The sequence below is a fragment of the Paracoccidioides brasiliensis genome (genome assembly GCF_000150735.1).
Source record: "Paracoccidioides brasiliensis Pb18 unplaced genomic scaffold supercont2.13, whole genome shotgun sequence".
Classification (NCBI taxonomy): Eukaryota; Fungi; Ascomycota; class Eurotiomycetes; order Onygenales; family Ajellomycetaceae; genus Paracoccidioides; species Paracoccidioides brasiliensis.
The window spans coordinates 128,535-152,919 of NW_011371370.1; the positions used below are offsets into that span (position 1 = coordinate 128,535).

At 47.1% G+C, this 24,385-nt stretch overlaps 8 protein-coding genes across 8 annotated transcripts; 1 reads left to right on the plus strand and 7 right to left on the minus strand.

Moving 5' to 3' along the window:
* Positions 1-2,571: 2,571 nt before the first annotated feature.
* Positions 2,572-3,240, minus strand: PADG_12364 (uncharacterized protein; the record flags this gene model as incomplete). Its single annotated transcript, XM_010765079.1, has 1 exon — positions 2,572-3,240. The coding sequence occupies one exon, from the start codon at positions 3,238-3,240 to the stop codon at positions 2,572-2,574; it is 669 nt and encodes a 222-aa protein (XP_010763381.1).
* Positions 3,241-3,963: 723 nt separating this feature from the next.
* PADG_07862 (uncharacterized protein) lies at positions 3,964-4,896 on the minus strand (the record flags this gene model as incomplete). The annotated part of the gene is made up of 1 exon (XM_010764912.1): positions 3,964-4,896. The coding sequence occupies one exon, from the start codon at positions 4,894-4,896 to the stop codon at positions 3,964-3,966; it is 933 nt and encodes a 310-aa protein (XP_010763214.1).
* A 662-nt stretch (positions 4,897-5,558) lies between these two features.
* PADG_12365 (40S ribosomal protein S8-A) lies at positions 5,559-8,290 on the minus strand (the record flags this gene model as incomplete). Its single annotated transcript, XM_010765080.1, has 4 exons — positions 5,559-6,093; positions 6,171-6,252; positions 6,543-6,766; positions 7,776-8,290. 4 exons carry the CDS (start codon positions 8,288-8,290, stop codon positions 5,559-5,561), a joined length of 1,356 nt encoding a protein of 451 aa, XP_010763382.1.
* A 2,150-nt stretch (positions 8,291-10,440) lies between these two features.
* Positions 10,441-11,244, plus strand: PADG_07865 (uncharacterized protein; the record flags this gene model as incomplete). Its single annotated transcript, XM_010764913.1, has 2 exons — positions 10,441-10,947; positions 11,164-11,244. The coding sequence occupies 2 exons, from the start codon at positions 10,441-10,443 to the stop codon at positions 11,242-11,244; spliced, it is 588 nt and encodes a 195-aa protein (XP_010763215.1).
* Positions 11,245-13,948: 2,704 nt separating this feature from the next.
* PADG_12366 (uncharacterized protein) lies at positions 13,949-14,960 on the minus strand (the record flags this gene model as incomplete). The annotated part of the gene is made up of 3 exons (XM_010765081.1): positions 13,949-13,972; positions 14,105-14,447; positions 14,470-14,960. 3 exons carry the CDS (start codon positions 14,958-14,960, stop codon positions 13,949-13,951), a joined length of 858 nt encoding a protein of 285 aa, XP_010763383.1.
* A 254-nt stretch (positions 14,961-15,214) lies between these two features.
* PADG_12367 (uncharacterized protein) lies at positions 15,215-16,765 on the minus strand (the record flags this gene model as incomplete). The annotated part of the gene is made up of 3 exons (XM_010765082.1): positions 15,215-15,642; positions 15,705-16,388; positions 16,480-16,765. The coding sequence occupies 3 exons, from the start codon at positions 16,763-16,765 to the stop codon at positions 15,215-15,217; spliced, it is 1,398 nt and encodes a 465-aa protein (XP_010763384.1).
* Positions 16,766-17,723: 958 nt separating this feature from the next.
* On the minus strand, positions 17,724-21,459 carry PADG_07867 (uncharacterized protein; the record flags this gene model as incomplete). Its single annotated transcript, XM_010764914.1, has 6 exons — positions 17,724-17,869; positions 17,983-18,760; positions 18,826-19,170; positions 19,251-20,541; positions 20,707-21,275; positions 21,364-21,459. The coding sequence occupies 6 exons, from the start codon at positions 21,457-21,459 to the stop codon at positions 17,724-17,726; spliced, it is 3,225 nt and encodes a 1,074-aa protein (XP_010763216.1).
* Positions 21,460-22,556: 1,097 nt separating this feature from the next.
* PADG_12368 (uncharacterized protein) lies at positions 22,557-24,372 on the minus strand (the record flags this gene model as incomplete). The annotated part of the gene is made up of 5 exons (XM_010765083.1): positions 22,557-22,609; positions 22,711-22,818; positions 22,929-23,227; positions 23,398-24,014; positions 24,247-24,372. 5 exons carry the CDS (start codon positions 24,370-24,372, stop codon positions 22,557-22,559), a joined length of 1,203 nt encoding a protein of 400 aa, XP_010763385.1.
* Positions 24,373-24,385: the final 13 nt, after the last annotated feature.

Genomic DNA, 24,385 nt, shown 5'->3' on the forward strand with positions numbered 1-24,385 from the left:
ACGGCTGTTTTTAGTTCGGAGTAAGGAGAGTCCAGTTAGGCTGCGAATCGATTGTTCAACTGTACGTGGTGTATCCATTCTCGCGGACAATTTGTGGTCAACAGGTAAGTAACTCTTTGGTTTCGATGAAACACGCGAATAGTGCTGGAGAACATTAGAATTTCCGCGCCAAGTTGCTGCAGATTCTGAACTTTGATAGGCTTGAATACTAGTAAACATGCAAGAATCAGTATTGCAGAGATACCTCCGCTCTGCTCTATATATCTCCAAAGTCTCAGAAGGGACACTTGATCAGTATACCTTTATCAAGGTAATTAGCTGCTGCATCTACCTGTTTTGAAGTTAAGCTATCTGACCAACCAACAAACAGCGTCAGTTTAAACCCCGACATTCTCTCGCAAACTGAGCGCTTGAACTGCTTAATTCAAACACGAAGGAGAGAGGCTGCGTCCACAACTTGGCAGAGAACGAGCATAAATTCTTGCCAGATTTCTAAGCTACAGAGATCAAATAACTAGTTATTGTCGTTCCTGGCAGCAGAGTCGCTAAAGATTAGGTATCGATGCTTCAGTCTGTCAACCCCAGTTAATTCCCCCAACCAGCAAACCCACGCCAAGTTACTCAACCCCCGCATAATGCAATGGCAGGTCTCTTCAGCTAATTTACGTGACTGGCAGGAGGGGATTTACCCCTGACCAGAGAGGGCTATTTCCCCATGTTTCGCGGCATTTCTCAGTTGAACCCCCACGACATGTCCAGTGATGGTATCGTCGTCTCGTCGCATTCCTTAGGCCACCATCTTGCAGTGAAACGACTTTTCTAGGCGGTCGTCGTTTATACGGCAAATGCAGCAGTTTTAATGCGGGCACTTCGTGGACATACATGTATAATATAAAACTGCATACTCCACTTCACAACTAGTTGCATGCTCTGACGTCGGTAAACTGCCGATGCGGATCGCGCTTTCATTCTTCCTCTTTACTTCTATTTGGCTGCTCTGGGGATAATCTGCATCTCGTGTCTGGGACCCGACTATCCGACCATCACTAGATTTCTTACCGAGGTAAGTAGTTATATGTGCCTAGCAGCTGAGGTAGCTTTCCATCTATCCAAGATTCCGCGTTCGACTTTCGTGGGAAAAATGTTGACATTTCAACACATCAATGTATTATTATTGGGATCAATACTGTTCTAGGGTTCCCTGTATTTGATTGCCACTTATACTCCGGATAACCCAATTTCAAATGGCTGTCAGTGACGAATTGACAACAATACCCCTTTCCATCCTCTCATCAACCCATAGGCTCATACTTACCCTCTCTGAGGCTCTTTGGGAAGAAAGAGAAGAAATCCGGGGGCGGGATAATCTGCAGCAAAGATTTTGAGTTAATTTTACCAGGAACTTCTAGCTTTGAAGCCAAGCCAGAACTGTGGAGGCTTACGGCTGCTTTCTGGGTTACCGTTATTTAAAATACCTTTTCTTTGGCACTAAAAAATCATTTATGATTCTGCCAACGGAGTTGAACATTTGTGACTGCACATACCAAACGCCCAAGGAGTTGAGTAGATGGGTTATCTGAAGTGACCACTCTCAACCGATTCATGAAGATATATCCTTGGCCCATGTGTGGAGGATTCAGTGGCGTTCGAGAGTCTCCCCACCAGCTCGAAAAACGTATCAGTTTTAACTTATGCATGATTCTAGAGCTCTCTTTATGTTAACCCCGTCCCATTCAAACAACACGGACAATGCTGGGCACCCTCGAATATTTCGAGAATCACCCCCTGTTTGTTGGCGGGCGAATTTAGCCTTTTCGGAAAGTTAAGCAATGGGACAAAACTCAAACACAGAAAAACGGGGGATTTTAAAAGCCTAACTACACCTATCTGTGTTGGGTATCATACAGTACAAGGTCATGTCATATCGTATCGTATCTGATCTAGGGTGAAACATGAAACATATCCACACCTTGTTAACTTGACGTGATATCACGGGGGAGATATATAACACAAAGAGTAGTGTGTAGATGAGAAAATTGGCTGGAGCTCCTCTTCCAGGATAGTGTAAATAGCAATAGGAGCAATACGAGGATCGCGAGTGAATCCCCGTTTCCTCAATCCTAGTCCTCTCAGAAATGACAGTATGTGGGTGTGGTGGCTGCGTGGTCGTTCACCGAAATTTGTAAATTGCAGGGGGAAGACAAAATGACGGAAGCTCTCTTTGCCCAAAAAAAAAAAAATTTATGAAAAGAAAGCAAAAATCACAGACCAAAGCGCCCGTTACAGATCGCAGCTGGGCTCGAGATGGATGGAGTGGTCTGACGGGGGCCTCCAAAATGAGCAGAATGGACTAGTTTGGGGAATGTGGGGATTTGCACCTGTGGGATAGGAATGGGGATTGGATGGGACATGGGACATGGGACATGGTTGGGATCCATCGGGGCTTGAGCTGGTTATAAGGTTGCTGGAAGGGTTGTAGTGGAGGTAAAGGAAGTAAGTGCTGGTGTCACTATCATTGCTGATGACAATGCTGATGTCGTGTTTGTGCCAGAGTCTGTCAAGGCATCCATATCAATGCTTGGACAACTTCTGCTTCTGACCTTGCAGTTCTGTTTTCTCATCATGGACATTTTGGACAATTGAGATGGCTCTACACTTAACTTTCACAAGCTGGACAGTACATGTTGCAAGCTCCTGAATATAAGCAATGCGTTTCGCTTTCTCCCCGATGCAATTGCGTGTATTGATGTCGACTCGATTGCAAACATCCTGTTGATCCCCAACGGGAAACCTATCCGGATGCATCTTGATATCCTGCCATTTCATATGCAGCTGACACCGCTCTGCATAGAGGTCACGCAGCACAATGTCCGATTTGAAGAAGATATTAAAAGCCTCGAAATATGAACGGCGATGGAGTGCCAGTTCCTCAAATGCGGCCATGGTCCCCTGAGAAAGTCTCCCCTTATTGGATTTGACAAATCGGGATACGCTACCATAGTCGATGGTCGGATTGGGCTCCCCAGATTCCAGATTGGGTGGATTCGCAGACAGGACGGGGCATTGGGAGCCACAGGTTTCGACATAGTTGCAAATCGCCACGATGCGACTGCCGTCGTCTGATATTGCTTCATCGAGGATGTTTGTGGTGTGCAACATGCCGTTTTTCAACTCATTATTCCAGGAGATCTCCTCGCCCGGCTTGATGGCTTCTTTGTTGATTATGTCGAGGCTTGCCATTCCGAATTGCTGGACTGAACCCTGTCAATAACGGGAAGTTTGTGACGGAGGTGAGAAGAGGAGATTATGATACGAAGATGGAAACGAGCTCGGTGAAGAAAGCAGAGGTAATGAGGGGTAGCATGGAAATAAACAGTATGGAGGTAAAGTCTGTAAGTAGCTAGCATTAAGGTATAAAACAGGGACACAAAATTGTATGGTTGTGTGTGTGTGTGTGTGTGTGTGTGTGTGTGTGTATGTATGAGCCTTGGGAGATGCAAAAGGTGGGTAATTCCGGAACCGAGAATTGTTGGAGAGAGGATATACAACGGCGTATGTGCCATATACGGGTAGAGATATGGAGAGAGAAGAGGGGGCTGGAGGCAAGAGGTAGGATAGCACGGCCCGACATTGACCATGTAAACATATATATTTACGCCGGTCAATACAATGACTGCGGAATACCTAGAAAATTTCGTCGGCATCTCCGGTTTCTCAAAGGAGCATGCATACCAGGCACTCTAAGGGGGAAAAAAACCGGGCATCTTCATTTCTTGTCAGCTGCATAGGCAACTACTTGCATATAACACACACCTTTGCCACATACGTCAACGGGTGAAGTGCCGCCAACCTGACAGGTCCCTCCTCCTCCTGTCGGGATCCCGATTAGCACAGGATCATAGATATACCAAGAACCTAAGAAGGCACATTTATTGGGGGCATATAGTCATCCACGCCTCCGCCTCATGCCTCCGTTGAACAGGGCAGATCAATATCAATAACCCACGGAGCATGGACCGGGTCATATTGAACAGTGACAATACTGGCATTGACAAACAAAGTCTCCTCTCCAACCCTCAACGGACTGTCCCCATCACGACTGACATTAATATACGAAGCCCGATCCCTCAGCACCGTTGTCTGATCCAGCTTTATATCCGTCGCCTTCTCGCCCGCCCACTCCATCCGCTGTGCTCCATAGCCTTCATGGATGTGTCCAAAACAGTGCAATCGCGGTTTGGCGCGGGTGACCGCCCGTCGAAGATGGTCGCAGCCGACCGCCTCGCAGCTAATCGTCTCATCCATAACGCCCCTGGGCGGGCCATGGGTCAACATGACATCCACAGCAGGGAAGTCCGGGATAGGATTTTGCGCGACGAACTGCGTGCCTTCTTGCGGCGGGTTGAATCGGTCCTGGGGCCGTTTGTACGCAAACGCCCACCGGCAGAACTCCGGCTGATACGGCGAGGCGTAGACGGTGAACTGAGCACCGTTTTTCAACCTGAACGTCCTCACCCCTTCATCCATGTAGACAATCCCATGCCGCCGGGCCTCCTCGCCGCAGTACATGTCGCGAATTTTCACCAGGTCTTCCCGAGCCTGGTGTCGCCGGTGGCCGAAGCTGTTATAGTAGTCTTCGTCAAGGGTGATGTCATGGTTTCCCGCAATGACGATTTTCAGCTCTGCCTCCGCGCTCTTTAGCATGCCTATGGTCGCACGGTGCTCGTTCTCTTTCCCGACCATGGTGAGGTCGCCAGCGTGGAGGAGAACGTCTGCGGCGGGGAAGGGGTGTCGGAATGGAGACCAATTGTCCGGTGGTAAGGGCGTGTATGTATGCGTATCGGATATGAGACAGAAGCGGGTTTTCACCTCACCTGAGGAGCTGGTCGCCGCCATGCCTTGCGGGGTAAGGGGGGGGGGCCTTTTTCTCGTGTTCCGTCTATGAGCGACGTTTGTTAAACAGTCGTTTGGGGGCGGGTCTAGAGGGTGCTTTATCAACCTAAACCCTGGGAAGAAACCGGGAAAATGAAAAAAGACGTGTCAAAGGGGTTGGACATGCAAGCTTAGCGAAGGTGATCGATAAATTATCTTAGCGGAGACAGTAGTTTATTATACATGACTTTGTGCCAAGAGGGAGCATCAACTAATATGAGCCAACTCCTTACGGGGGTTTCTAAGTGGATGGAATTTATGGCGACAGTTCTTCATGTTCATCGAGGTAACAAGGGCAGAATTTCAAGTCCGTTCAAGCTGAATAAATGGATGAAAACATGCCCAAAAGAAAGAAGAAGAAGAGGAAAAAAAAAAAAAAAAAAAAAAAAAAAAAAAAAAAAAAAACCAAAACAAAACATCACGAATTAATAAAAAAAAAAAGGATAAAATTCCATTCCGATAGGGTAAAATAAAAAAAAAAGTTCAGAGCTCTACAGGGCCTCCGTTTTAACAGAGCGCTGCATCAGTTATCACATAATTTTGTTTCTTGAAAAAATTTGCTGAACTCCAATCAGACCCATCAATCATCATCACAGCCGCACCCTCCCCTTGCACCCAGGCCCGCTCTACTTCCTGATCGCACGCTGGTAGAACGCCAGCTCCTCCCCTTCCAGGATATATCCGTCAACACGACCACTCTGGCCCGGCCGCGAGGAAATCACGGCATACAGCCGACCGGCCTCGAATTGCTTCTCAAGAGCTGGGTCAACCTTTCCTTGGGCGGCAAATCTCACAGCCTGCTTCTTCTCAACGCTCTTGCTCTTCTTCTCCTCGGTGTTTTCCGTGCCGAGCTTTTGCTGGCGTCTTCGGCCAAGGGTCTGGCCGTAATGGGCCTCGTACCATTGTCGGAATGGGGCAGCGTCAACTTGGACAACGGCGGATTTGGTGAGGGTGTTGGTGCGGACGAGTTCGTTGTTTGAGGGATGGTAGGAGACAACGATCACACGGACTTTGCGGGAGATTCCCTCAGAGCCCCAGGAGAAGTTACCGGATTCGAGACGGAGGGCACGGAATTTCTGGTTGCCGCCACGGGTACGAACGAGATGGATTCTCTTGGGTCCAATACGGGTGTTGGCTGGTTGGCGACCCTTCTCGAAGGCTCTGTGCAAAAGTTGCGAACTGTGAGAAACTAGGTACAAAGATAGATGGAGGGACGATTTTCAGCATTATCGCCATACCTCTTCTTGCGATAATGAGCTCTTTTCGCACCGGTGGCCGAACGCTTGTGACGGGAATCTCGTGAGATACCCATGATTGCGGCTGATGGACGGCACTACAGATAGGAACCCCCCCCCAAGATCGTCAGTTCCCCGGGTTGATCAAAAAACCGAGAGCAAAAATTATAGATTCCCCGCAATAAAAATTTTTTAAAAAAATGGTAATGGTGAGGTTGCTGCTGGGTAGTTACTGGTAACGCACAGCGCACACAATCGTTGAACGTGGGAGAGGGGAGTGAGAAAGGAACGCTTTTCCTGGCCAAAAAAAAGGGAACGAAACTGGATTGCTCGAAGACACAGCAACATAGAACAGCAAAAAGGGCAGATACTCACCTCGTACCGTGTACTCCTTGACCGAAAATGTCACGGGGTGGTCGGCGGTGGAGAGTTGGGTGCAGGGAGAAGCGTGTCGTTGTTGTCGTTGTTGTTGTTGTTGTTGTTGTTGTCGTTGTTGTCGTCGTTGTCGTTGTCGTTGTCGTTCGCCGTCTCGTCGTTCGTTCCGTCGAGGATGAATTTCGCACAGTGCCCAGACTCTCGCTTGTCGAAAAGGCCATGCCCTAATGGGCGGGGCTAGCCCTGATGGGACTAGCGTGCCAAGTCACACTCAGTGGCAGGAGAAGAAGTCTTGGCATTCGCTTATTCATCAGGAACGTTTTGTTAAGAAGAAGAAGAAGAAGAAGAAGAAGAAGAAGAAGAAGAAGAAGAAGAAGAAGAAGAAGAAGAGATGTCCCACCTCTGGTCGAGTTGGAATCCCTATTATGATTATATTTATGTCGTTTCAGCATTGCCGTTGCAATATCAAATGATACATGTCAAGGGCAATCTGCGGGAAATGGAATTGAAACTATACGAATTCTAGTTTACTCCCTAATATGACAGTATGGAAACACAGGCACAGGAGATTCCACATGGATAATTTCTCGGGCTTCACGGTGGAGAAGCTTTTCAAAAGACGGTTGAAACAATTTTGCAGGAAAGACAGTAGGCGTTACAAATACAAAGACATGGATGGGATATGGATATGCGAGAGTAAATAAACAGAGATGCTACTAACACAACAGAAGAAAGAAAAGAAAGCAGAAGGGAAAACAGGAGACAAAATATAAAAAAAAACCCTCCGATGTTTCCTCGTGAATATCATGGTGGATTGACCCAAGGTGGTGTTTATCCATCTCCTCAAAGTCCCATTACGAAACCTGAATTCCACCAGCTGAAGAGAATCGATCGACCCCAAACAACGCCAGAATATCCACCACCGAAACACAACAACACAAACTCACAAATTCCAGACGTGGTGGTGCTCAGAAAGACAGACGAAAAGAAAAGTGAACTGGTGGAGCCATTTAGGCTCTATGCACTGCGTAATAATCAGGATCTTAAGGATTAACGCAAGGCTCAGCAACTCTTCAAACGTATTGATTCAACGAGTTTCTGTTTATAACGAAGGCGGAAAAGGGAAGGGCAAGGGTAAGGGGAAGAAAGGGGAAGAAAGGGGAAGAAGAAAGGGGAAATCGGAAATGGGAACATCCAAATACACAACTACTAACGACATAGGATTCCACTTACAAGAGAGCCAAGGTCAAGTCGCCATGTATGACCGCCTTCAATTCCACCTCTACATCCAAGTTGATCTCCAGCTTCAATCTCAGGCCATCCTGTTCCTCCTCCTTCGGCTTCTCGGCAGTCTTGAGCCTCTGGTTCGGGTTTCCAGGCCGCATGGGAATCTCTCCCCGTTGGGCACGGGCATAGGTGACAGGCCCGTCCATGGACGTCTCTGGGGGTCCGATGTATTCAAACGGCTGCATCGCCGTGTCCGCTGAGTGTTTGGAGGAGGTTTTCATGGGTCTTTTTCGCTGGTGTTGTTGTTGTTGTTGTTGCGGTGGTTGTTGTGTTTGCTGCTGGGTTTGCTGCTGGGTTTGCTGCTGAAGCTGGTTCTTTCCTGTGGCCACGTTTTCTTCTCCATAATAGCCGTCGTCGTCGGAGAAGGAGTCGTAGTCGTAATCATCATCTTCGCTGTATTGAGGCGTTGGAGGCTGCCGCTGCGGTTGCGGGGCGTTTTCCTTTGGGGTTGCTGTACTCATCGTGCTTGATTTGGGGGGTGTGCACCTCCCGTTCGATGATTATGCTTGTGCGAGAAGACAGAAGAAGGGCGGTATAAGAAGCAGTGTGGTATATGTGTCTTAAGTTTTTAGGGTATGGAAGGAAAGGACGCCTCTTAAAGAGACAAGAGATATATAAAAAGAAGACTCGGGAGAACCGCAAGCCTACGACACCACGAACATGGAATTGGCCGTTCTATTCAGCCAAAAACCAACAACCATTCGATATAGGTCATATATGACTACTACTACCTCTTCCTGCACCCTCTCGCCGCGTCATGTCATCGCTGTAACATCGACGATGACGTTGAGGCACAGGGTGCTGCAGGGAATCCGCTAGTGTGGAACCGGGTTTCCATATGGTCCACGAGCAAAATACCATCATCGCCCCAGCATAACTTTGTTTGATATATCCGCTTTTTAAAGCAAGCTGGGGATTCAATCTGCACGTCCCAGCCACTATGATTCATCCTTCTGCCGACGCTGTTTCGGTGCAAAGTCACCTCCACAAATCACACTCTGCAGCACCACAGCGAAGCACGAACGCTATATCATCTTACTTTTACTTTTCGGGAAGAATTCTTGTTTTCTGGTATAAAGTTATGCATTGAGTACAGTTAACAGAAGTAGCTTACATTACGTACAGTACATTACATACATTACAATATATATATATATATATATATATAATTTCTTCTCTTTTGGCCGTTTGATATCTGCAAGATCAAAGGGCCTATAAATGATAGATGATGACCCCGACTTCGCCCTTAAGACCAACCGGACCCAGAACCACACTTGGAATTTTGAAGGCTCAATTATCAAAGCGACCGCCGACCACTCTTCATAGGCAGTCAGCCCCTCTCTCTGGCAAGGAGGCAGGCAGAATCCGTTGAGGCTGCCCATACAGTAGTACATGTACCCCTTTTGATGACATCACAGCCTGAGAAAAAATGACGATCCAAGAGATAAATAGTTAACTCTCTAACTTTACCCGCTTGGCCTGACACTTCCCCTCCCTCCCTCCCTCCCTCCCAGATTAAAACTCCGCATCGGACCTCGTCATTAGTCCCACCTCATTCATCACCCGCTTAGAAATATTCAAGACAAGGTTATTATTTTCCAAAAATAAAAATAAAAAAAAAAAAACGGTGCGGTTCTACAGGAGGCAAGTCATGATGGGCCCCACCGGAATGAACCCTCAGCAACCAACTCCTTTGTTACAAGTGGGAAAGACAATTGATCAAAATACCAAACTTCGGGACCTTGTTTTATTCAGGCCATGCCCTATTTGTGACTGAAATGATGCCGCACCGAATCTCTTTAGCTGTCGCTTGAGGGGAGCAGAAAGGGAGGGCAACTGTTTAAAGCTGGATTGGATGATCGAATGAGATGCAAAACCTACTTGAATTCGTCGCACACAGACCAAATGGATAATATTTATCTAGATGACGTTTCATGCATATTGCCTAGACGTCAATAATGCAGCTGGTTACTACCGTGGTCTTTATCTACAGGCGTTTCTCGAGTTAGCCAGAGAGAGTAGAAGCCAACAACTATCAGACAGCTCTATCATTGTGATTTTCATACTCTGTACACCATTATTAGACACTCCCTCGCCCATTTTTCAGTATACATGTATACAAGTACCGCGTCTAAGTTGGTAAATGTGAGCCATATGACGCATGCGCCGCCACGTTTTCTAGTTATAGCGTTTTATCACAGCCGGGATATATCTTGTTTGGACAACCCACTACCGCTCCAAGTTGTCAGTTCTGATCAATGTGACTTTGGGCTTGCTGGAACTGTGTTTTGTTAGTTCGTGTCATGGATCCCAGATCATTTCTGATGACAACCTTCCATCATGTTGACATATGGCTAGGCCCAATGACGTCGACAGATGGGAGGTTGAACCCGTCTGTATGTACCAAATGTGAAAAGGCATGCTTTATATATATAGTGTATTGGGATCGTGCCGGTTTGCGAACTTAGTTATCCTCCCTCCAATTCTATACCTCCAAGACCTTAACGAAGCAATCGTTCCAAAGATACATATTTTCCCCTATCATCCCCAACCCAAAAACTAAATCCCAGTCTTACCCCACGAATATCAAACATAAGCTAAAACATCCAACATGGACAACAACGATCAAAAACGGCCTCAAGATAACCCCGAGCAAGACACGGAAGAAAACCAAAGCGATCAACAACCCTCAGAAGAACAACAATCCGATGTTGACCAGGGCCAACAGCCAGATCCAGCACCAGAGCCCCGACCGCAGCGAATCCGTCGCCGACGACCACGTTTCCAAGACCCCGAACCTGAAGATATTCCCCAGGACGATTTCGAGCCAGCCGGAGGGCGCAGACGACGCCGACCTAGACAATCAAGCGGCGCCCTGTCTAACATGAATAACCAAGTAGGCAATGCCGTTGGAGGCTCTCAGGATCTCGTTCAGAATACCGCTGGCCAAGCGGTGGACGCTGTGGGCAACACTGCCGGCAAAGCCGTTGGCGCTGTCAGCGGCGGAGGAGGGAAGGAGAAAGACGAGCAACTTCGGCTGCGTCTGGACTTGAATCTCGATATCGAGGTTCAGCTCAAGGCGAAGATTCACGGTGATCTGACGCTGGGACTGCTGTACGTATATTCCTTCATTGCCGGCACACCCACCCCCCCCCCCCCCCCCCCGGGGGGGTGGGGGGTCATTCATCCCTTTTGTTGGACTTCCTGTTGTATACCATCCCCTGAACATCCCCTGACACAACGCACCTCCCCGCGTTGAAGTTGGGTGGTATTTGTGTATTCGCGTGAAACAGGACACTGTATCCGTTTGATAAGGAGCTCATAATAATGATAGCTCATAGGAATTAAACGATCTCCCGACCTCGTGTCGGAACGTGATGCTTCCACGGCCAGTGGAACATTGGTCTCGACTTAACTAGAATGATGTGCATACACACCCAAAGATATAAAGAACTCACGTTTTCTACCAGTCGTCCCGTCGAGCCCGCTGTGGGTACGCCTTCACCCACGACATTTTTCGTATGCATTCCAAAAATTGTGAACTGTATTCCCCCGAATCTTCTGAGTCGTTCAGGATTGGCGGTTGTTTTGTGCTCTCCCGTTTATTTCCCGTTCATTTCCTAATGATCAGCACGTTTATGAGATGTTCATCTGTCTTTCGCTGTATTCCATAGTCAAGATGTTCACCCTTTCCTTACTCTATTTTCCTCGTTCATATAGCGCTCAAATATGATGGCTGAATGGATTTTTTTATTTTATTTTATTTTATTTTATTTTTTTTAACTCTGCTCTTTTCGTGGCGCAATTAATGATTGTTAGATTTAGAATAATGATAATCAGCCCCTGCTCTAAATCAAGAAGGTCTTGTTCTCAAATTGAGGAAATATGTTGCATGAATAGGTACAAGTACCACCACCCGTAGGAATGGAAGTAACCCTCGATTGCCTTCCAGCCATCAACAACACTAATATCGCTCAGCGGTATGCGATATGCAAGATAGAATATGAAGAAATCCTTTGAGAGAGATAGGAGATACTGGGTGAAGAATTACTCACCAGCGCCAGAAGAGTAGTGGTTCTTAGAAAAAAATGAGGGATAATCTGGCCCACTTATCTGTGCCCCCATGGTGCGTTTATCCAACCGGTTCTTTGATACCCTTCATTTAGCATCAAAGCTATAACCCTCATTCAATTGCAACGCCCGGAAATTTCCCTTGCCGGAATTCCTTTGACATACCTCCAAATGTCATCCATTCTACCCCCTCATGCTTATTTACATTCTCGATAATGCTGAATACCAAAAGGTGAGTAGCGCTGTTTAAATACTCGTAATCACATCTCTAGAAGCTTCTTCCATCAAGCAAACCGGAGTCATAAGACAATATATCTTATATTATACGTACAGCTCATGCATCAAAATAACATGGGGCTTCCCGCTAACCTGTGGATGTATAGACGTCGGAATATAAATGTATTGTATTCCCTGTAAGCGTAATCAAACTGTTCCTTCCACAGTCTTTCGACAACTTCAGTATCCGCAAAACCCTGCTGTTCAAGTAAACTCTGTTAGTATAATCTTGTTGTACTTGGGAAAAGGAATCGGAAAATACATGGCATATTGCATACCGCAAGGTGACCAGGATTAGGTCTATAGACCTAATCCTGGTCACAAGCTTCCTTTTCCGACTGTAGTTACAATATAGATGGAATGTACAGGGGAGCCAGAGCGACATGCGAGAGAGTATCTTGTCAGGTCAGATTTTACAATTCTGAAAGAGAGGTGTTGTTCAACGGTGTATCGAAGAAGGGCCTCTCGGGCGTCTTTAATCGTGGGAAACGTAGTCCCGATCGTATAGGGATGGGTAGTCATAGTGAGACGAAGTGCAGCTCAGTTAGAGAAACTGGGCAATGAATTAATATAAAAGAATAAGGGGTGTTGAAGATGGATTTGAATGCAGCGCTGAGATGTGAAAATGGAAGAAAAGGGGTGAACCAGCCGCAGATAGCCGCAGACTAGCAGCAGACTTTCCCCAAAAAATCTTGGAGCCCATTAGGCGCATCAAGCTCCTAACTCATCCCCGGCAGTTAACCAGTTAGTTAACTGGTTATAGTTAGTCATAGTTAACCATTAACTAACTAACTAACTAACTAAACACTGCTCTAGCCGCCGCAACTGGGTCAAGAATAGTTAAATCCACGGACAGTGAATCCGCCACATGAATAAGTAAAAATGGAGTTAAAGGACCACCAAAAGAGGATAAAAAAACATACGTCAGCCGGGATTCGCTGATGGTCATCCACCCAACTATTAACCGGCCGGCGAGTGGCTTGAGCGCGGCCAGTACTCATGTGGGTGTCACCGCGATGGGTTAGTTAGTGGCTGATGCTGCTTTTCCGTCGCGCGAGGTCGATGCTGATTTCTCGTGGGTATGCCACCCAAATGGAATTATTTTTTTTTGTATCAATGATGTTAGATGGCTGGTTAGTTCCTGCAGGATTAGTTAGTTGTGTTCAGTCTAACTAACAGTATCATCACCCCTCCAATAAACGTTCTGATGCTTGGACGGAATTGTCCGTAATTGATTAACTACCAATGTCACCTAATAAAGGCCTTCAACTCAGCGCGAAGAGCTCCTCAATGAGGTTCAAATCCGGCGAGTGTGGCAGGTGCACAAGCTTGAACATCTAACCACATTTGTTCAATCTTCTCAGAAGCCATTGCAGAGATATTTTTGCCAGGTCTGGGACAAGAGTGTGTCTCCTCACTGGTAAAAAAAAAAAAAAGCTGGGCCCCAATTAACGCTGGCTTTCAAAGTGAGGCGTTTAGACATGCATGCTGCTGAATTGGTAGCAGGACAATCAATAGGAGTGATTTTGCCCTGAGCATTTCAGACGCAAAGAAAAGCAGCAGGAAAAGAGATCCTCTTATTGTCAGGACTCTATAAGTTTATAACTAGGGTTTACGCAGTCCCAACAGAGCTGGAGGTTTTTAAAAGCGACAGGGGCGTCATCTACTTAAATAGCTCCAGAATAGCGAGCACATTTAAAGTAAATCTTTCTCCAGTCTTGTCTTTGAAATCCTTTGGAAATTGACAAGAACTTTTCAAGCGACTTTGGGGACTACTTGTCTCTCGATCGGAGAAGCTATAGGCAAAAACTATGATTAGTTTATTGCCAAAAACAGCATCGATTGTTGGCCAACTAGATTAGCGATCTCACTCGCCTGGTCGAAAAAGGTTCCTGTGACAACTGCAGCCGCTTGAATACCCAACATACCTTCAAAAAGTGCAAGGCAAAGGGTTGTAAAGTTTGAGTGGAAGTATTGCCAGGCTTGCAGTCCTTGGACTGCAGCCAACGAGATACATGAGCACTCCGCCTATGCTTCAATGAACTCGACGAGCTGTTGTCATTTGACACAGTATCTTCAACCCCAATGTTGAGCAATAGTTGCAGCCATTCATGATTCCACATATTCTTGTCTTTCGATTTTACTCCATCATTGAAGAGCACCCATTGGAAAAAGGTTTCGAGTAGCGAGGTCGGAAAGCCCTTCATCCAAGGATTTATCCCATGCATGACGGTGGCTGATGTAATGGTGAATCCAAAGTCTCGACAATTTCTGTCGGATTTGTTGTAATAACTTAGTATTCCGTCGCAACAGGGCCAAACATCCACCCCGCGATTGTTGAAGAGTCAGTGTAAACCCTTGATCTTTTAGGCCCTTGCTTCCCACTCGCTGGCGCTGCCAAACCCAGTGACTGTAGGCTAAACTATGGCCGCACGAAACATGTGGCCTCACTTCAAGAGCAGTCTCCTGGAGTTTCGCAACCCCAAACGGTGGATAGGGGCACAGGGGTACAGTCGCAAAATCTTCTGAGTTGAAGTCTGTTATGTAGAGGAGGCGAAACTCGTCTTCTCGGGGTATCACCTTCTCCAGGCAAAGATTCCTGCGGACATTTGGCCTGCGATGGAAGGTCGGATCCATAAATGATTGTGGGGACATTGTCCACACGGTTGCTTCAAGAGAAACTGGTGGTATGGAACTTGTGCATACTTTCGGTATCCTGGGTAGCAGTCCGGTTACAGCTGAGCCCAGCCAGAGAGGTGCCAAGTTCGGTCGCCGGGCAGCCATAATCCGCACAATGACCTGCCACTCCTTTTGGTCAATAAGTCGCTGTAGGACGCCCTGAAATGGCGTATAAAGCCATTTACTAACAAACAAGATTGCAAGGTACTCCGGGCTCCCAAAAAGAGCCGAAAAGGGAGGAAGAAATCAAACCCGGTATGCACGATAGTGACATGAAATATGGAAGCTCATCAAAAGAAGGAATCCTGCTCCTGTAACTCGAGTCAATATTTCTACTTGGCCCAGTCCCTAGTTGCGGTTCAGGGAGATTGACAGGGGCCCCAAATCTCTGGTGTCTTGGTATGTGTGAGGGCAGCTGCAAAAGCAGCAATCAGGTGCTCAACTGCATCATGCATTTGAGCAAGGCGGAGAAGGTAGCATTGAGCTCGCATGGAAGATGGTGGTTCAAGAGAGCAAGCCGGGGTGAATTCTGGGCCATTATGCAGGATAGCGAGCGATCTGTCATCACTCAAGTGGCAGGCCCAAGGAGAGGAGTTCTCCCTATCGCTTCGGTTCAAAGCTGCTCGCCATCCGCGCCCTTTCGCAAGGATTGCGGCCCACCATTGTAACTCCCGCTCATCGGCATCACCAACAGGGATCAAAAATCCATGCTCAGGCGCAGGTGATTCTATCGACCTTAAGGTAGCTTTATTGTCGGTGTAGGATAATTTATCTGCTTCATTTATGTCTTTGCGTAGTTCAACGAGACGTGCAGAGAGGACATAATGACCAACCCCAAAACAAACACACAAAGATAGTTTCCCGTTGGCAAAGCATCTGACGTGGTGTCGAGCCCAGTCCGCCTCGGAAGAAATGTATCTGAAAGCTTGCAGAATGTTGGTTGGAGTTCCCCGATGATTACTGTCTGGGGGCACGACCTCTTCAACTTCGAAGTAAGTTCGCAGTCAGACATCGAACGGATCTTCCACTGTGAGCAGCCTTCTAAGAATAGGCGGCCATCCTTGACCGTTTCAGTAACACTAGAACTATCCGGTATAGCAGGAGTCTTGTGTAGAAGAGCTCTGATATTGCTGCAGGAATCAGGAAAATGACTTGTGGCCTGGCCGATGGAGAGCAAGGAACGCCACGTGCTCTGTGAGTGAGGGAAAATCCGCGAAGATTCTTCAGGGTTTTGACGAAGCAAGTCACCTTGGCTAGCTTTGCGCTCTTTGTAGCAAGGCATTGCAATGTGAGCAACGGCAGACAAGCTATCAACAGAAGAAGCATTGAGCATGCCATGCTTGAAATTGACAACCAGGCTATATAGCCCGAAACGTGATTCTCTAGGCGGAGAAACATTTTCCCATGGTACTGCGAAGTGTCCGCTAATCCCAACTAGGATGGGTCTGCTAACTTCCTGCAAACTTCTTGCGTAAGATATGTTTCGAACGGCCTTGTACGGGTTTACTAGATTAAGATCGGTATTCCGACCGTCTAACAACAAGTAGTTTATGAAACGAACTTTGATATTTGTATGTGACACACAGGACACTGTCCATTCACTGGGCCTTCTCCAGGGCAGTACACAACCCCTTCTCTGAGGTGCAGAGATTAATCAAATCCTGCAAATACGCCCTGCCGTGTATTGGTGCCTCTGTGAAGAGATTGTCTCGGTGCTTCTTTGCTGCCTTGTTGTAAAGTTTCGCCCGCTGGCAATTTAGATCATCATGGTCCTGCGGTTGTTTGTCTATCCTTTTCGTCAACTCAGCAATTTTTAACTTTATATCAACCATTTCCAGGTCCCTTTCCAATTCCGTGATGGTAGCAGAGTTGAGTTGTTGTGATGCATTGGTATCTCTGTGGAGTGCCATGCTTCATTTCATATCAAGGCATCTGCGATTTGGCTCTAAGTCTCAAAAGGCGGCCTGAATGTCAACAGCTTTGACCCTTGATTGATATTTGAGATATATGTCCGGATTTTAATGGTCAAGCATCTGACCACGTGTCTCTCCAGATTCATTTGCTATAGAAGTTAGCATTGCTCAGATTCATAGATGAGTGACTTATGTTCAATCACATTGGTGACCACTCCCCAATCCCATGGACATGAAGAGTGTCTCGAAAGCTGACCCGTTGGGCTAGAGAGGTATAGTGATGACATGGTGATGAGAAGGTTAAAGCCTTGGTCTCATGGAGCTACTCTGGTGGAATCATGCCAAAAACAGAAAGGTTTTGCACCTGATCTTCTCATTTGAAGGACAATGATAATTGATCTTTGGGTGGTCTCACTTTCAGTAACTTATCAACTGTTCTGATATCTTTGATGACTTGATCGGTCAAATCAACAGTCATCAGTCAAAAATGAAACTCTTTCCAAGAATTCTCTGCTCGCAGATTCAATTTATCGAACTAGGATTTTCTTAGTGCTGCCTCACAATTATAAAGTGCAAGAAGCATCGAAACACAACGAAACTATACCTTGGGAAGAGGAGAGAGGTGGTATACACTCACCCACCAGCAACAGAAATAATACGACAGATAAAAATAATAAAGATCGGATAACGGTGTGGATAAGTGAAAAACAAAACACACCATCCGAAGTACCATGAGAATTTCTGCCATTCAATACACCCAAATTCAATCCAACCTTTACATATTTAAGTGTAAAGGGACTTCAAAAACCCTTCCGGATTACAGGATGATCCTACGGCAATACAAGAAATACAAAAGTGTAAAATATAAACTGGTCCACACTGAGCCACGCAGTTGAATAGAGGGTGGAAAGGATATGCTAGTGACCATAAGAAATCTTTCAAAGGGCAAAGCAATCTATAAACCTGCAACAATCATCAACCCATATCCAAGCGTAATCAGTACGCCAAACGACATGACACTCGCGGGTACGCCACGGGTTATGAAGTGACGGACGCGCAGGTATCGCTGGCCGGTTTCAGGGACTTCCATCATGATGGCAGCTAGAGAAGGATGGGTTAGTAATGAGGACCAACTTTCACTATTAAGTGGGATATGCATGGACTGAAAAAACACAAAGAGGAGAGAGGAGATGAAAGGAAAGTGCCTAGCTTACTCATATTAGGAAACCCGCTCGTCGGCAGGCCCATGGCAAACGAACACATGAGCGCACTGCCCATAATCAACAGATTGGGATGTGGATGATCCATGCCTGCGCCAACCTGCTGGACTAGTGGGAGCATAATCAGCGCAGCAACTGTGTGAGAGATAAAAGTGGCCACGACAAGGATGAGTGCAGTGAATGTGATCAGGACGCCATATAGACTGAAATCAGCTACACGCTCCGTAATAGCCTTCGCAATGGTGTGCAGGAGACCGGAAGAAGTGACAGCGCGGCCCAAGCAGAGACCTCCCGACGCCAGAATGATGATGGTCCATAGGAAGTTGTTAAAATCTTCCTTAGTAAGGACACCTGTGCCGAAGAAGAGGATGAGCGGGATGATGGCGATGACGCCCATGTCGCCGAAGGTGGCTTCGAGCTGGTGGCTGACGCACCATAGGGCTATGGTGAAGACGGTTACAAGGGTAACGAACCATTGCATGCCGGAAAATTTGTCTTTGACGGGGCGGATGGGGACGATGATGGTGCCACGGCCTGGGCGGAAGGTGACGAGGAGGAGGAACCAGATCAGAATTATGCAGATGATGCAGACTGGGAGGGAGATGAAGAACCATGTCCCCCAACTTATGGCGGGACTCATGTTATGGATGGCTATTATGTTTTGCGGGGAGGCGATAGGGGAGGCCGCGCCACCGATGTTGGAGGCCAGAGCGATGCCAAGGATGAGGGCTTTGGAGAAACGGGAGTCTGTGGGGAGATTTCGGAGCATTGGCTGATTTTGATGTCAGTTGGACGGAATAGGTTGTTTGCAGACGGAGAAGGCAGAAAGGTACTAACCTGGATGATAGAGAAGCACAACACAGGAGCAGCGACATTGCTAATGAACATGCTCAATATCATGCCGACAAACATGTTCGTGAGGAGAACGATCCGCGGTTTCGTCCCGGCTTTACTCAGGACGAACGTTGCCATTCTGCGGGCTATGTCATATTTCGACAACGCAGCTGCCAGGGTAAATCCACCAAGTAGAAGCATAATGACTGGTGTCCACATTGCCGCGAAAGCAACTCCAGTGGCCTCCTTAGAGTTTAGGCGGTAATAAGGCTCTTCTTCAGACCGCATGATACGGAGAATGACCACCAGAAAAGGGACAAGAAGTGATGTAACGAAAAGCGGGATTACCTGTATGTATCATATATTATCAATATGAGTCCACATCCAGCATCATTGATGAACGAGATAGGCTCCGTGCTACAACTTACCTCAGTAGACCACAATAAACTGACAAAAACTAACATGGCAAGACAATTCTGCTGTTCCGGCGTCTTCATAATCGGGACAGTCAGCATGACACCAAAGACAATCACGATGGCCACCAACATGAAAAACGTGGAACTGAGTAACCACGCCGGCACAGGACATTTGCCAACTGGTGTGACAATCTCCTTCGTGGTGGGTTCCTGCTCATCGCCTTGTCTCTGTGCAGTCAGGGGATCCTGATCTCCGGCAAGCAGCATACGTCGCACGCCCATATTCGCAGCCTGTGCTTTGCGTTCGATCCCAATCATTTCCCGCCAAACAGTATTCCGTTCCCACACAACATGTTCTCTGAGATGTAAACGCAATTCCCGCTTAGAAAGCGCAAGATCACCCTTGGTGACGAGATCCGCATAAATCTTCTCGATCTTAGCAACGTTGTCATTAAGCGTCTCCATAATGGGATTTGTAAACGGGTAGGCAGTGGAGACAGTAGTGCTCATGTACGAACGCCTCAGACTGCGGTCAAGGGTTTTATCATATTTCTTCAAGGCCTTGGAGAAGCCCGTTCGATTGAGTTGGATGAATGATTTGAGGTCGCAGAGGGAGACATACACGCTGATGATACGCTTCTTCAGCGTGATGCCAGTATGATACAAGGCAGAGTAGTTAGAATCGAAGAGGAAATCATGGTCATGGTCCAGGCCACCGGACAAGATCCTCGATTCGCCATTATCGCTCGCGGTGCAGTGGAATGGTTCGCGATAATATTTGTGATAGTTCTTCCAACTGGAGCGACGGCGACCATCTCGACCCCGGGGTTCATCAATATCAACATCATCGTCACTTGAAACATCGTCGTTATTAGGCGCATCGTCACCATCCGCAGACACGCTGTGGGTGCTAGCACGGGCATCCCTGCGTTGCCCGCCACCACCACCACCCTCGCCTCCACCTTCACCTCCACCAAAACCAAAACTGCGGAAAATGCTTTCATGACGAACCCAACCACCGGTGCTAAGCTTTCGGGTTCGGACCATGGTGTCTTCAACGGAATCCATATCCAACCCTTTCGTTTCTTCAATGAACGACTGCTCATCCTTGATGACGTTCTCAACCTCCGTGTAGAGCTCCGTTTCAGTTTGACGGTAGAAAGTACATATCTTTTCTAACTCCCCATCAAGGGCACGGCGGAATACGGTATCAGTGTCGAGGGAGGAGTCGAGAAGGGGCGCAGACTCAACATTTTGGCCAGCTTCGTCAACCCGATTGACTTGCTTTTCAAGGGAGTATATCCTGAGTACAGACAGGGAAGAAAAATGCGTTAGCACTTCAATAAATTATATATATATAAAACAAGCTCCAATATCCATGATTGTGGAAACAATACGATCCTAGACGAATAGAATAGAAATGCAAATCGGGAAAGGATAGGGACAAAAGCAAAAAAAAATAACTCACAATTTTTTGAGATTGCTGTAGGCAATATAATGGCTGCTCCAATCCGGCACGGCATTGAACTGGATACTATGCGAGAATTTCATGATGTCGTTGTCAATTGGTAGGGTCTCCCAGCGAGGTCGTCGTTTAGTATTGCTCTTCCTATTCTGATTCCGATCCCTAGGAGCTCCCTCCTCCTCAAAATGCCCTGCTTCTTCAGCGTCTTCCTCTGCTTCCCATCTATGTACAAAGCTCCCGGACAACACTAAAGAAGACAATGCCGATGTCCTCCCTGGATTCCTCCGATGGTCAGCCCCGCTAAACCGGGCAAAATAACCCTGGACGTCCTCCCACCACTTTATCAGAGGAGCAGCTGTCTCTGTTCCTAATGTTTCGTCCTTCTCGGCAGGGCGGCGCCCGTCAGCGTGTTGGTTGCGTGGTGGGGATGTTAAACCGGCAGAGGCAACAGAGTGTTGGGTGGAGGAGGTGTGGTTGAATTCGACCAGCTCGATGCTACTGGGACCGAGTGAATGAGCCAGGGCTACGCGTGCACTTGGCCGGTTAAATATAAATATGTGAGGGTGGTTCCTCTGTTTCGTTAGACGAGCTTCGGCTTTGCTGGGTTGTTTGGTAGACGGTACGAAGTTAAAAAACCAGAGTGTGCAAGGCAATACATACGTTGAACAAACAAACGCTATCAGCCAGAATGAATGCCAGTACAATGTGACGATTTTGTCTCTGCTGGATGTAATCTTGGGAGGAGAGGAAAAGCATCGAAAGACCGGGAACTAGAAATCAATACATAATAAACGAGGGGATGAGTCTAAATATTTGCTGTCAAAGTCGAGTCTGCCCATCCTCGGCCAGACCCAGGAAAGAACTCCACAGCAAATATTTAATTTAACTGTAGGCCAGCCATTCATGAGCAAGATATTTTTTACCACTGTTGCACACTGCCCATGCACTGTTATATCATTGTCCCTCCCATTGCCAACAATCCCACGATAACCAGTTACTGAGAAACACTATCTAGATTAGAGTGATCTTGGATACGCTGTTTTCCGATGGATCTCATTTGATGCCAAGCGCAACAGACGTCCACAGCCGGCGAACCACGGATCTTTCTTCTGGCCGCCTCATTTCTTCTATTTTACCCTTCTTTATTCTTGAATGTCCTGGACCTGCAGCTGCTCAGTGGTTGGACCCCCCCTTACGGCCCCCACGCAGTCCCGTGCGGGAATACATCGAAGCAATTGGCTATTTTCCTGTTCGAGGTTCAGGGCCGTTGAGGGCTTTCTCCCTTTTCTCCGGGACAAAAAGACAAAGCTGATCCTCAATATACTACTACTATACAATCTCCTCCAGCATCAGCGTCCGTCTTATGATGTTGCTCTGATCCAGTTGGGCCAAGCGGATTGAAGATTTGAGGGAGGGTTGAGTTGGACTGTGCTCGTTTTCAATGTAGGGCTTTTTCATGGGGGAAGCCAGGCCAACTGCGCCCCGGCCAATAAGAGGATGATTTTATTTCATCCGGATCCCCCCCCCCGGCCCTCCGTGTTGGCTGGGAAGAGATGAGACTCATCCATCGAATAGTCTCTCAACACATGCTGCCTGTTGGGAGTCTGTTTGCTCTCATTACTGTCTACGACGCCTTTCAGGGTCATTAAACGTTCACCCGTGATTTCCAACTGATCATTAACTACATATACTTCGTACATCGCCTCCTCGGCTGCTGCTTACGCTTCAGACAGGAATGTACTTTTGCAGAGACATATCCCGGAACATAGTACCATCCCCGTGGACATGGGACGTCATTAGATGATTGATTTATTAATAGATTTTATCATTCGATGTATCCTGACAAGAAACATTCACTCATTCATGACCCATCCTGGAGCTTTAACGGGGCTAGTCTTTTCTCCGGCTAAAGTGCCAGTCTAAACAGAACGGCAAGAAATACACCATGTCAGCTGGAATATCTTATAATGAAGGGAGAGATATCTTAAAATTGGAGGATCAACTTACCCTCTACCCATTTCTTCACAAACTCAACTTCCTGAGCCTGCGCATCTGCCACCGGTCGAGGCGGAAGATCTGGCGTTGTTTCATTTGGAAACAAACCATTCTCATCCCCTACAAAATTTAACAAGAATTTCTAAATCAGCTATTTACACGAAACAAAGACCAAAGCTCTAAATCTAAAGACGAAGGAAAAAAAAAAGGTAAAAGGAAAAGAATCTCACAGTGATGCCCTCCCCCCTCAATCAAAATAAACGGTTTATCAATGGTGTTTTCTCGTGGTCTCACAGCATCCGCATGAGGTGACGCTGCACGCCAGGCGTCGGCTTCTCCGTCGATGAAAGCCAGCCGCTCATATTCAATGTCGAACCCGCCGTATTTGTTGATCCGCTCAATTTCCGGCGGCTTGTAGATGCCAAAGGCTTCCCGACACATGATGCTGGCGTACTCGAGGTCGATCATACGCGAAACCATGGGCATTCGGTCTCTGGGGACTGTGCTGCCGACTTGGAGGTACCCCCATCTAAGAAAAAGAAAAGAAAGAGAAAATTAATATCAAGAGGGTTAGTCGGCATTTTGGGCGCAGAAATCAGCGAAATCCTTCAAGGCATCGAATCTATTCCCACACTGGATATGGAAACTGAAACAACAAGGAGTGGTGGCGGTGGTTCAATGGGAGGGGGCTTCACTTACTCCGTGCAAACCTGATAGGGCCAGCACCTATTGTCCGCTTGAGAAAGATCAACATCTTTAAACCATGGCCGCTCATGCTGCCCAAGGCATTCATCCAGCGTCTGATTATGCGATTTACAACCAACTACCTGATCCACATTAACAAACCCAGCAAAGTTAAGCAGCCGGTTCGTGAGCGCATTCGTTTGGGCAAAATAACCTGCCGCAGCAAGGAGCGCCTGCGCCTCCCCTCTCAAATTTCCATTCTTATACAACAACTCATCCACGGTGATGTTGCCGCAGTAGAAGTCAAAATTTGGCAACGAAACTTTCGGGTCCCAATTGCGCTCCTGCCAATAGGTTATCCCAAATGAGAGGACATATACAAAATCATCTATGTGTGTCAGATTTCCCAGATTAAAAAATGATTTCAATCTTTCTATAATCTTTGCGTTGTGTTGACCCATTACGATTCTGTCGACGATGTCCACAAATTTCTGTGTTGTGGAAATACACTCTGGTGGGCCATATCTGCGGACGGCTTCGAAGTATTCCCAAAAGTCATAGATGGCTTTAGGCACTCCGGAAGATGAGATGGCGCCCCAGAAGATATCCGGGTATGAGACACGGAGGAAAGCCTATAAACAGGGGTGAGCCGTTGCTGGTTAAGAAGGCAGACTCGATTCGATTCCTTTCGCTTCTTCCCCTCCGGTCTTTTCTTATCCCCCCTCCCCCCTCCCCCCTCCCCCATCCCCCATCCCACACTCTTTATTCTTTATTCTTTTTTCTTTCAAACCCTTATTATCATTCTTAATCCTTTTAATCTCTTTTTGCAATGGTAAGAAAATGCAAGAGGAAACAAGAACCTACCACCTGAGCCCCAGCATACGAACCCCCATAAATAATCCACGGCGCCTTTCCCCCCTTCGCCGTCAAATCCACCCCTTCAAACCCTTCAAACACAACCTCCTGCGCAAAATATGCCGAATCCGCCATCGCCTGCTCAGTC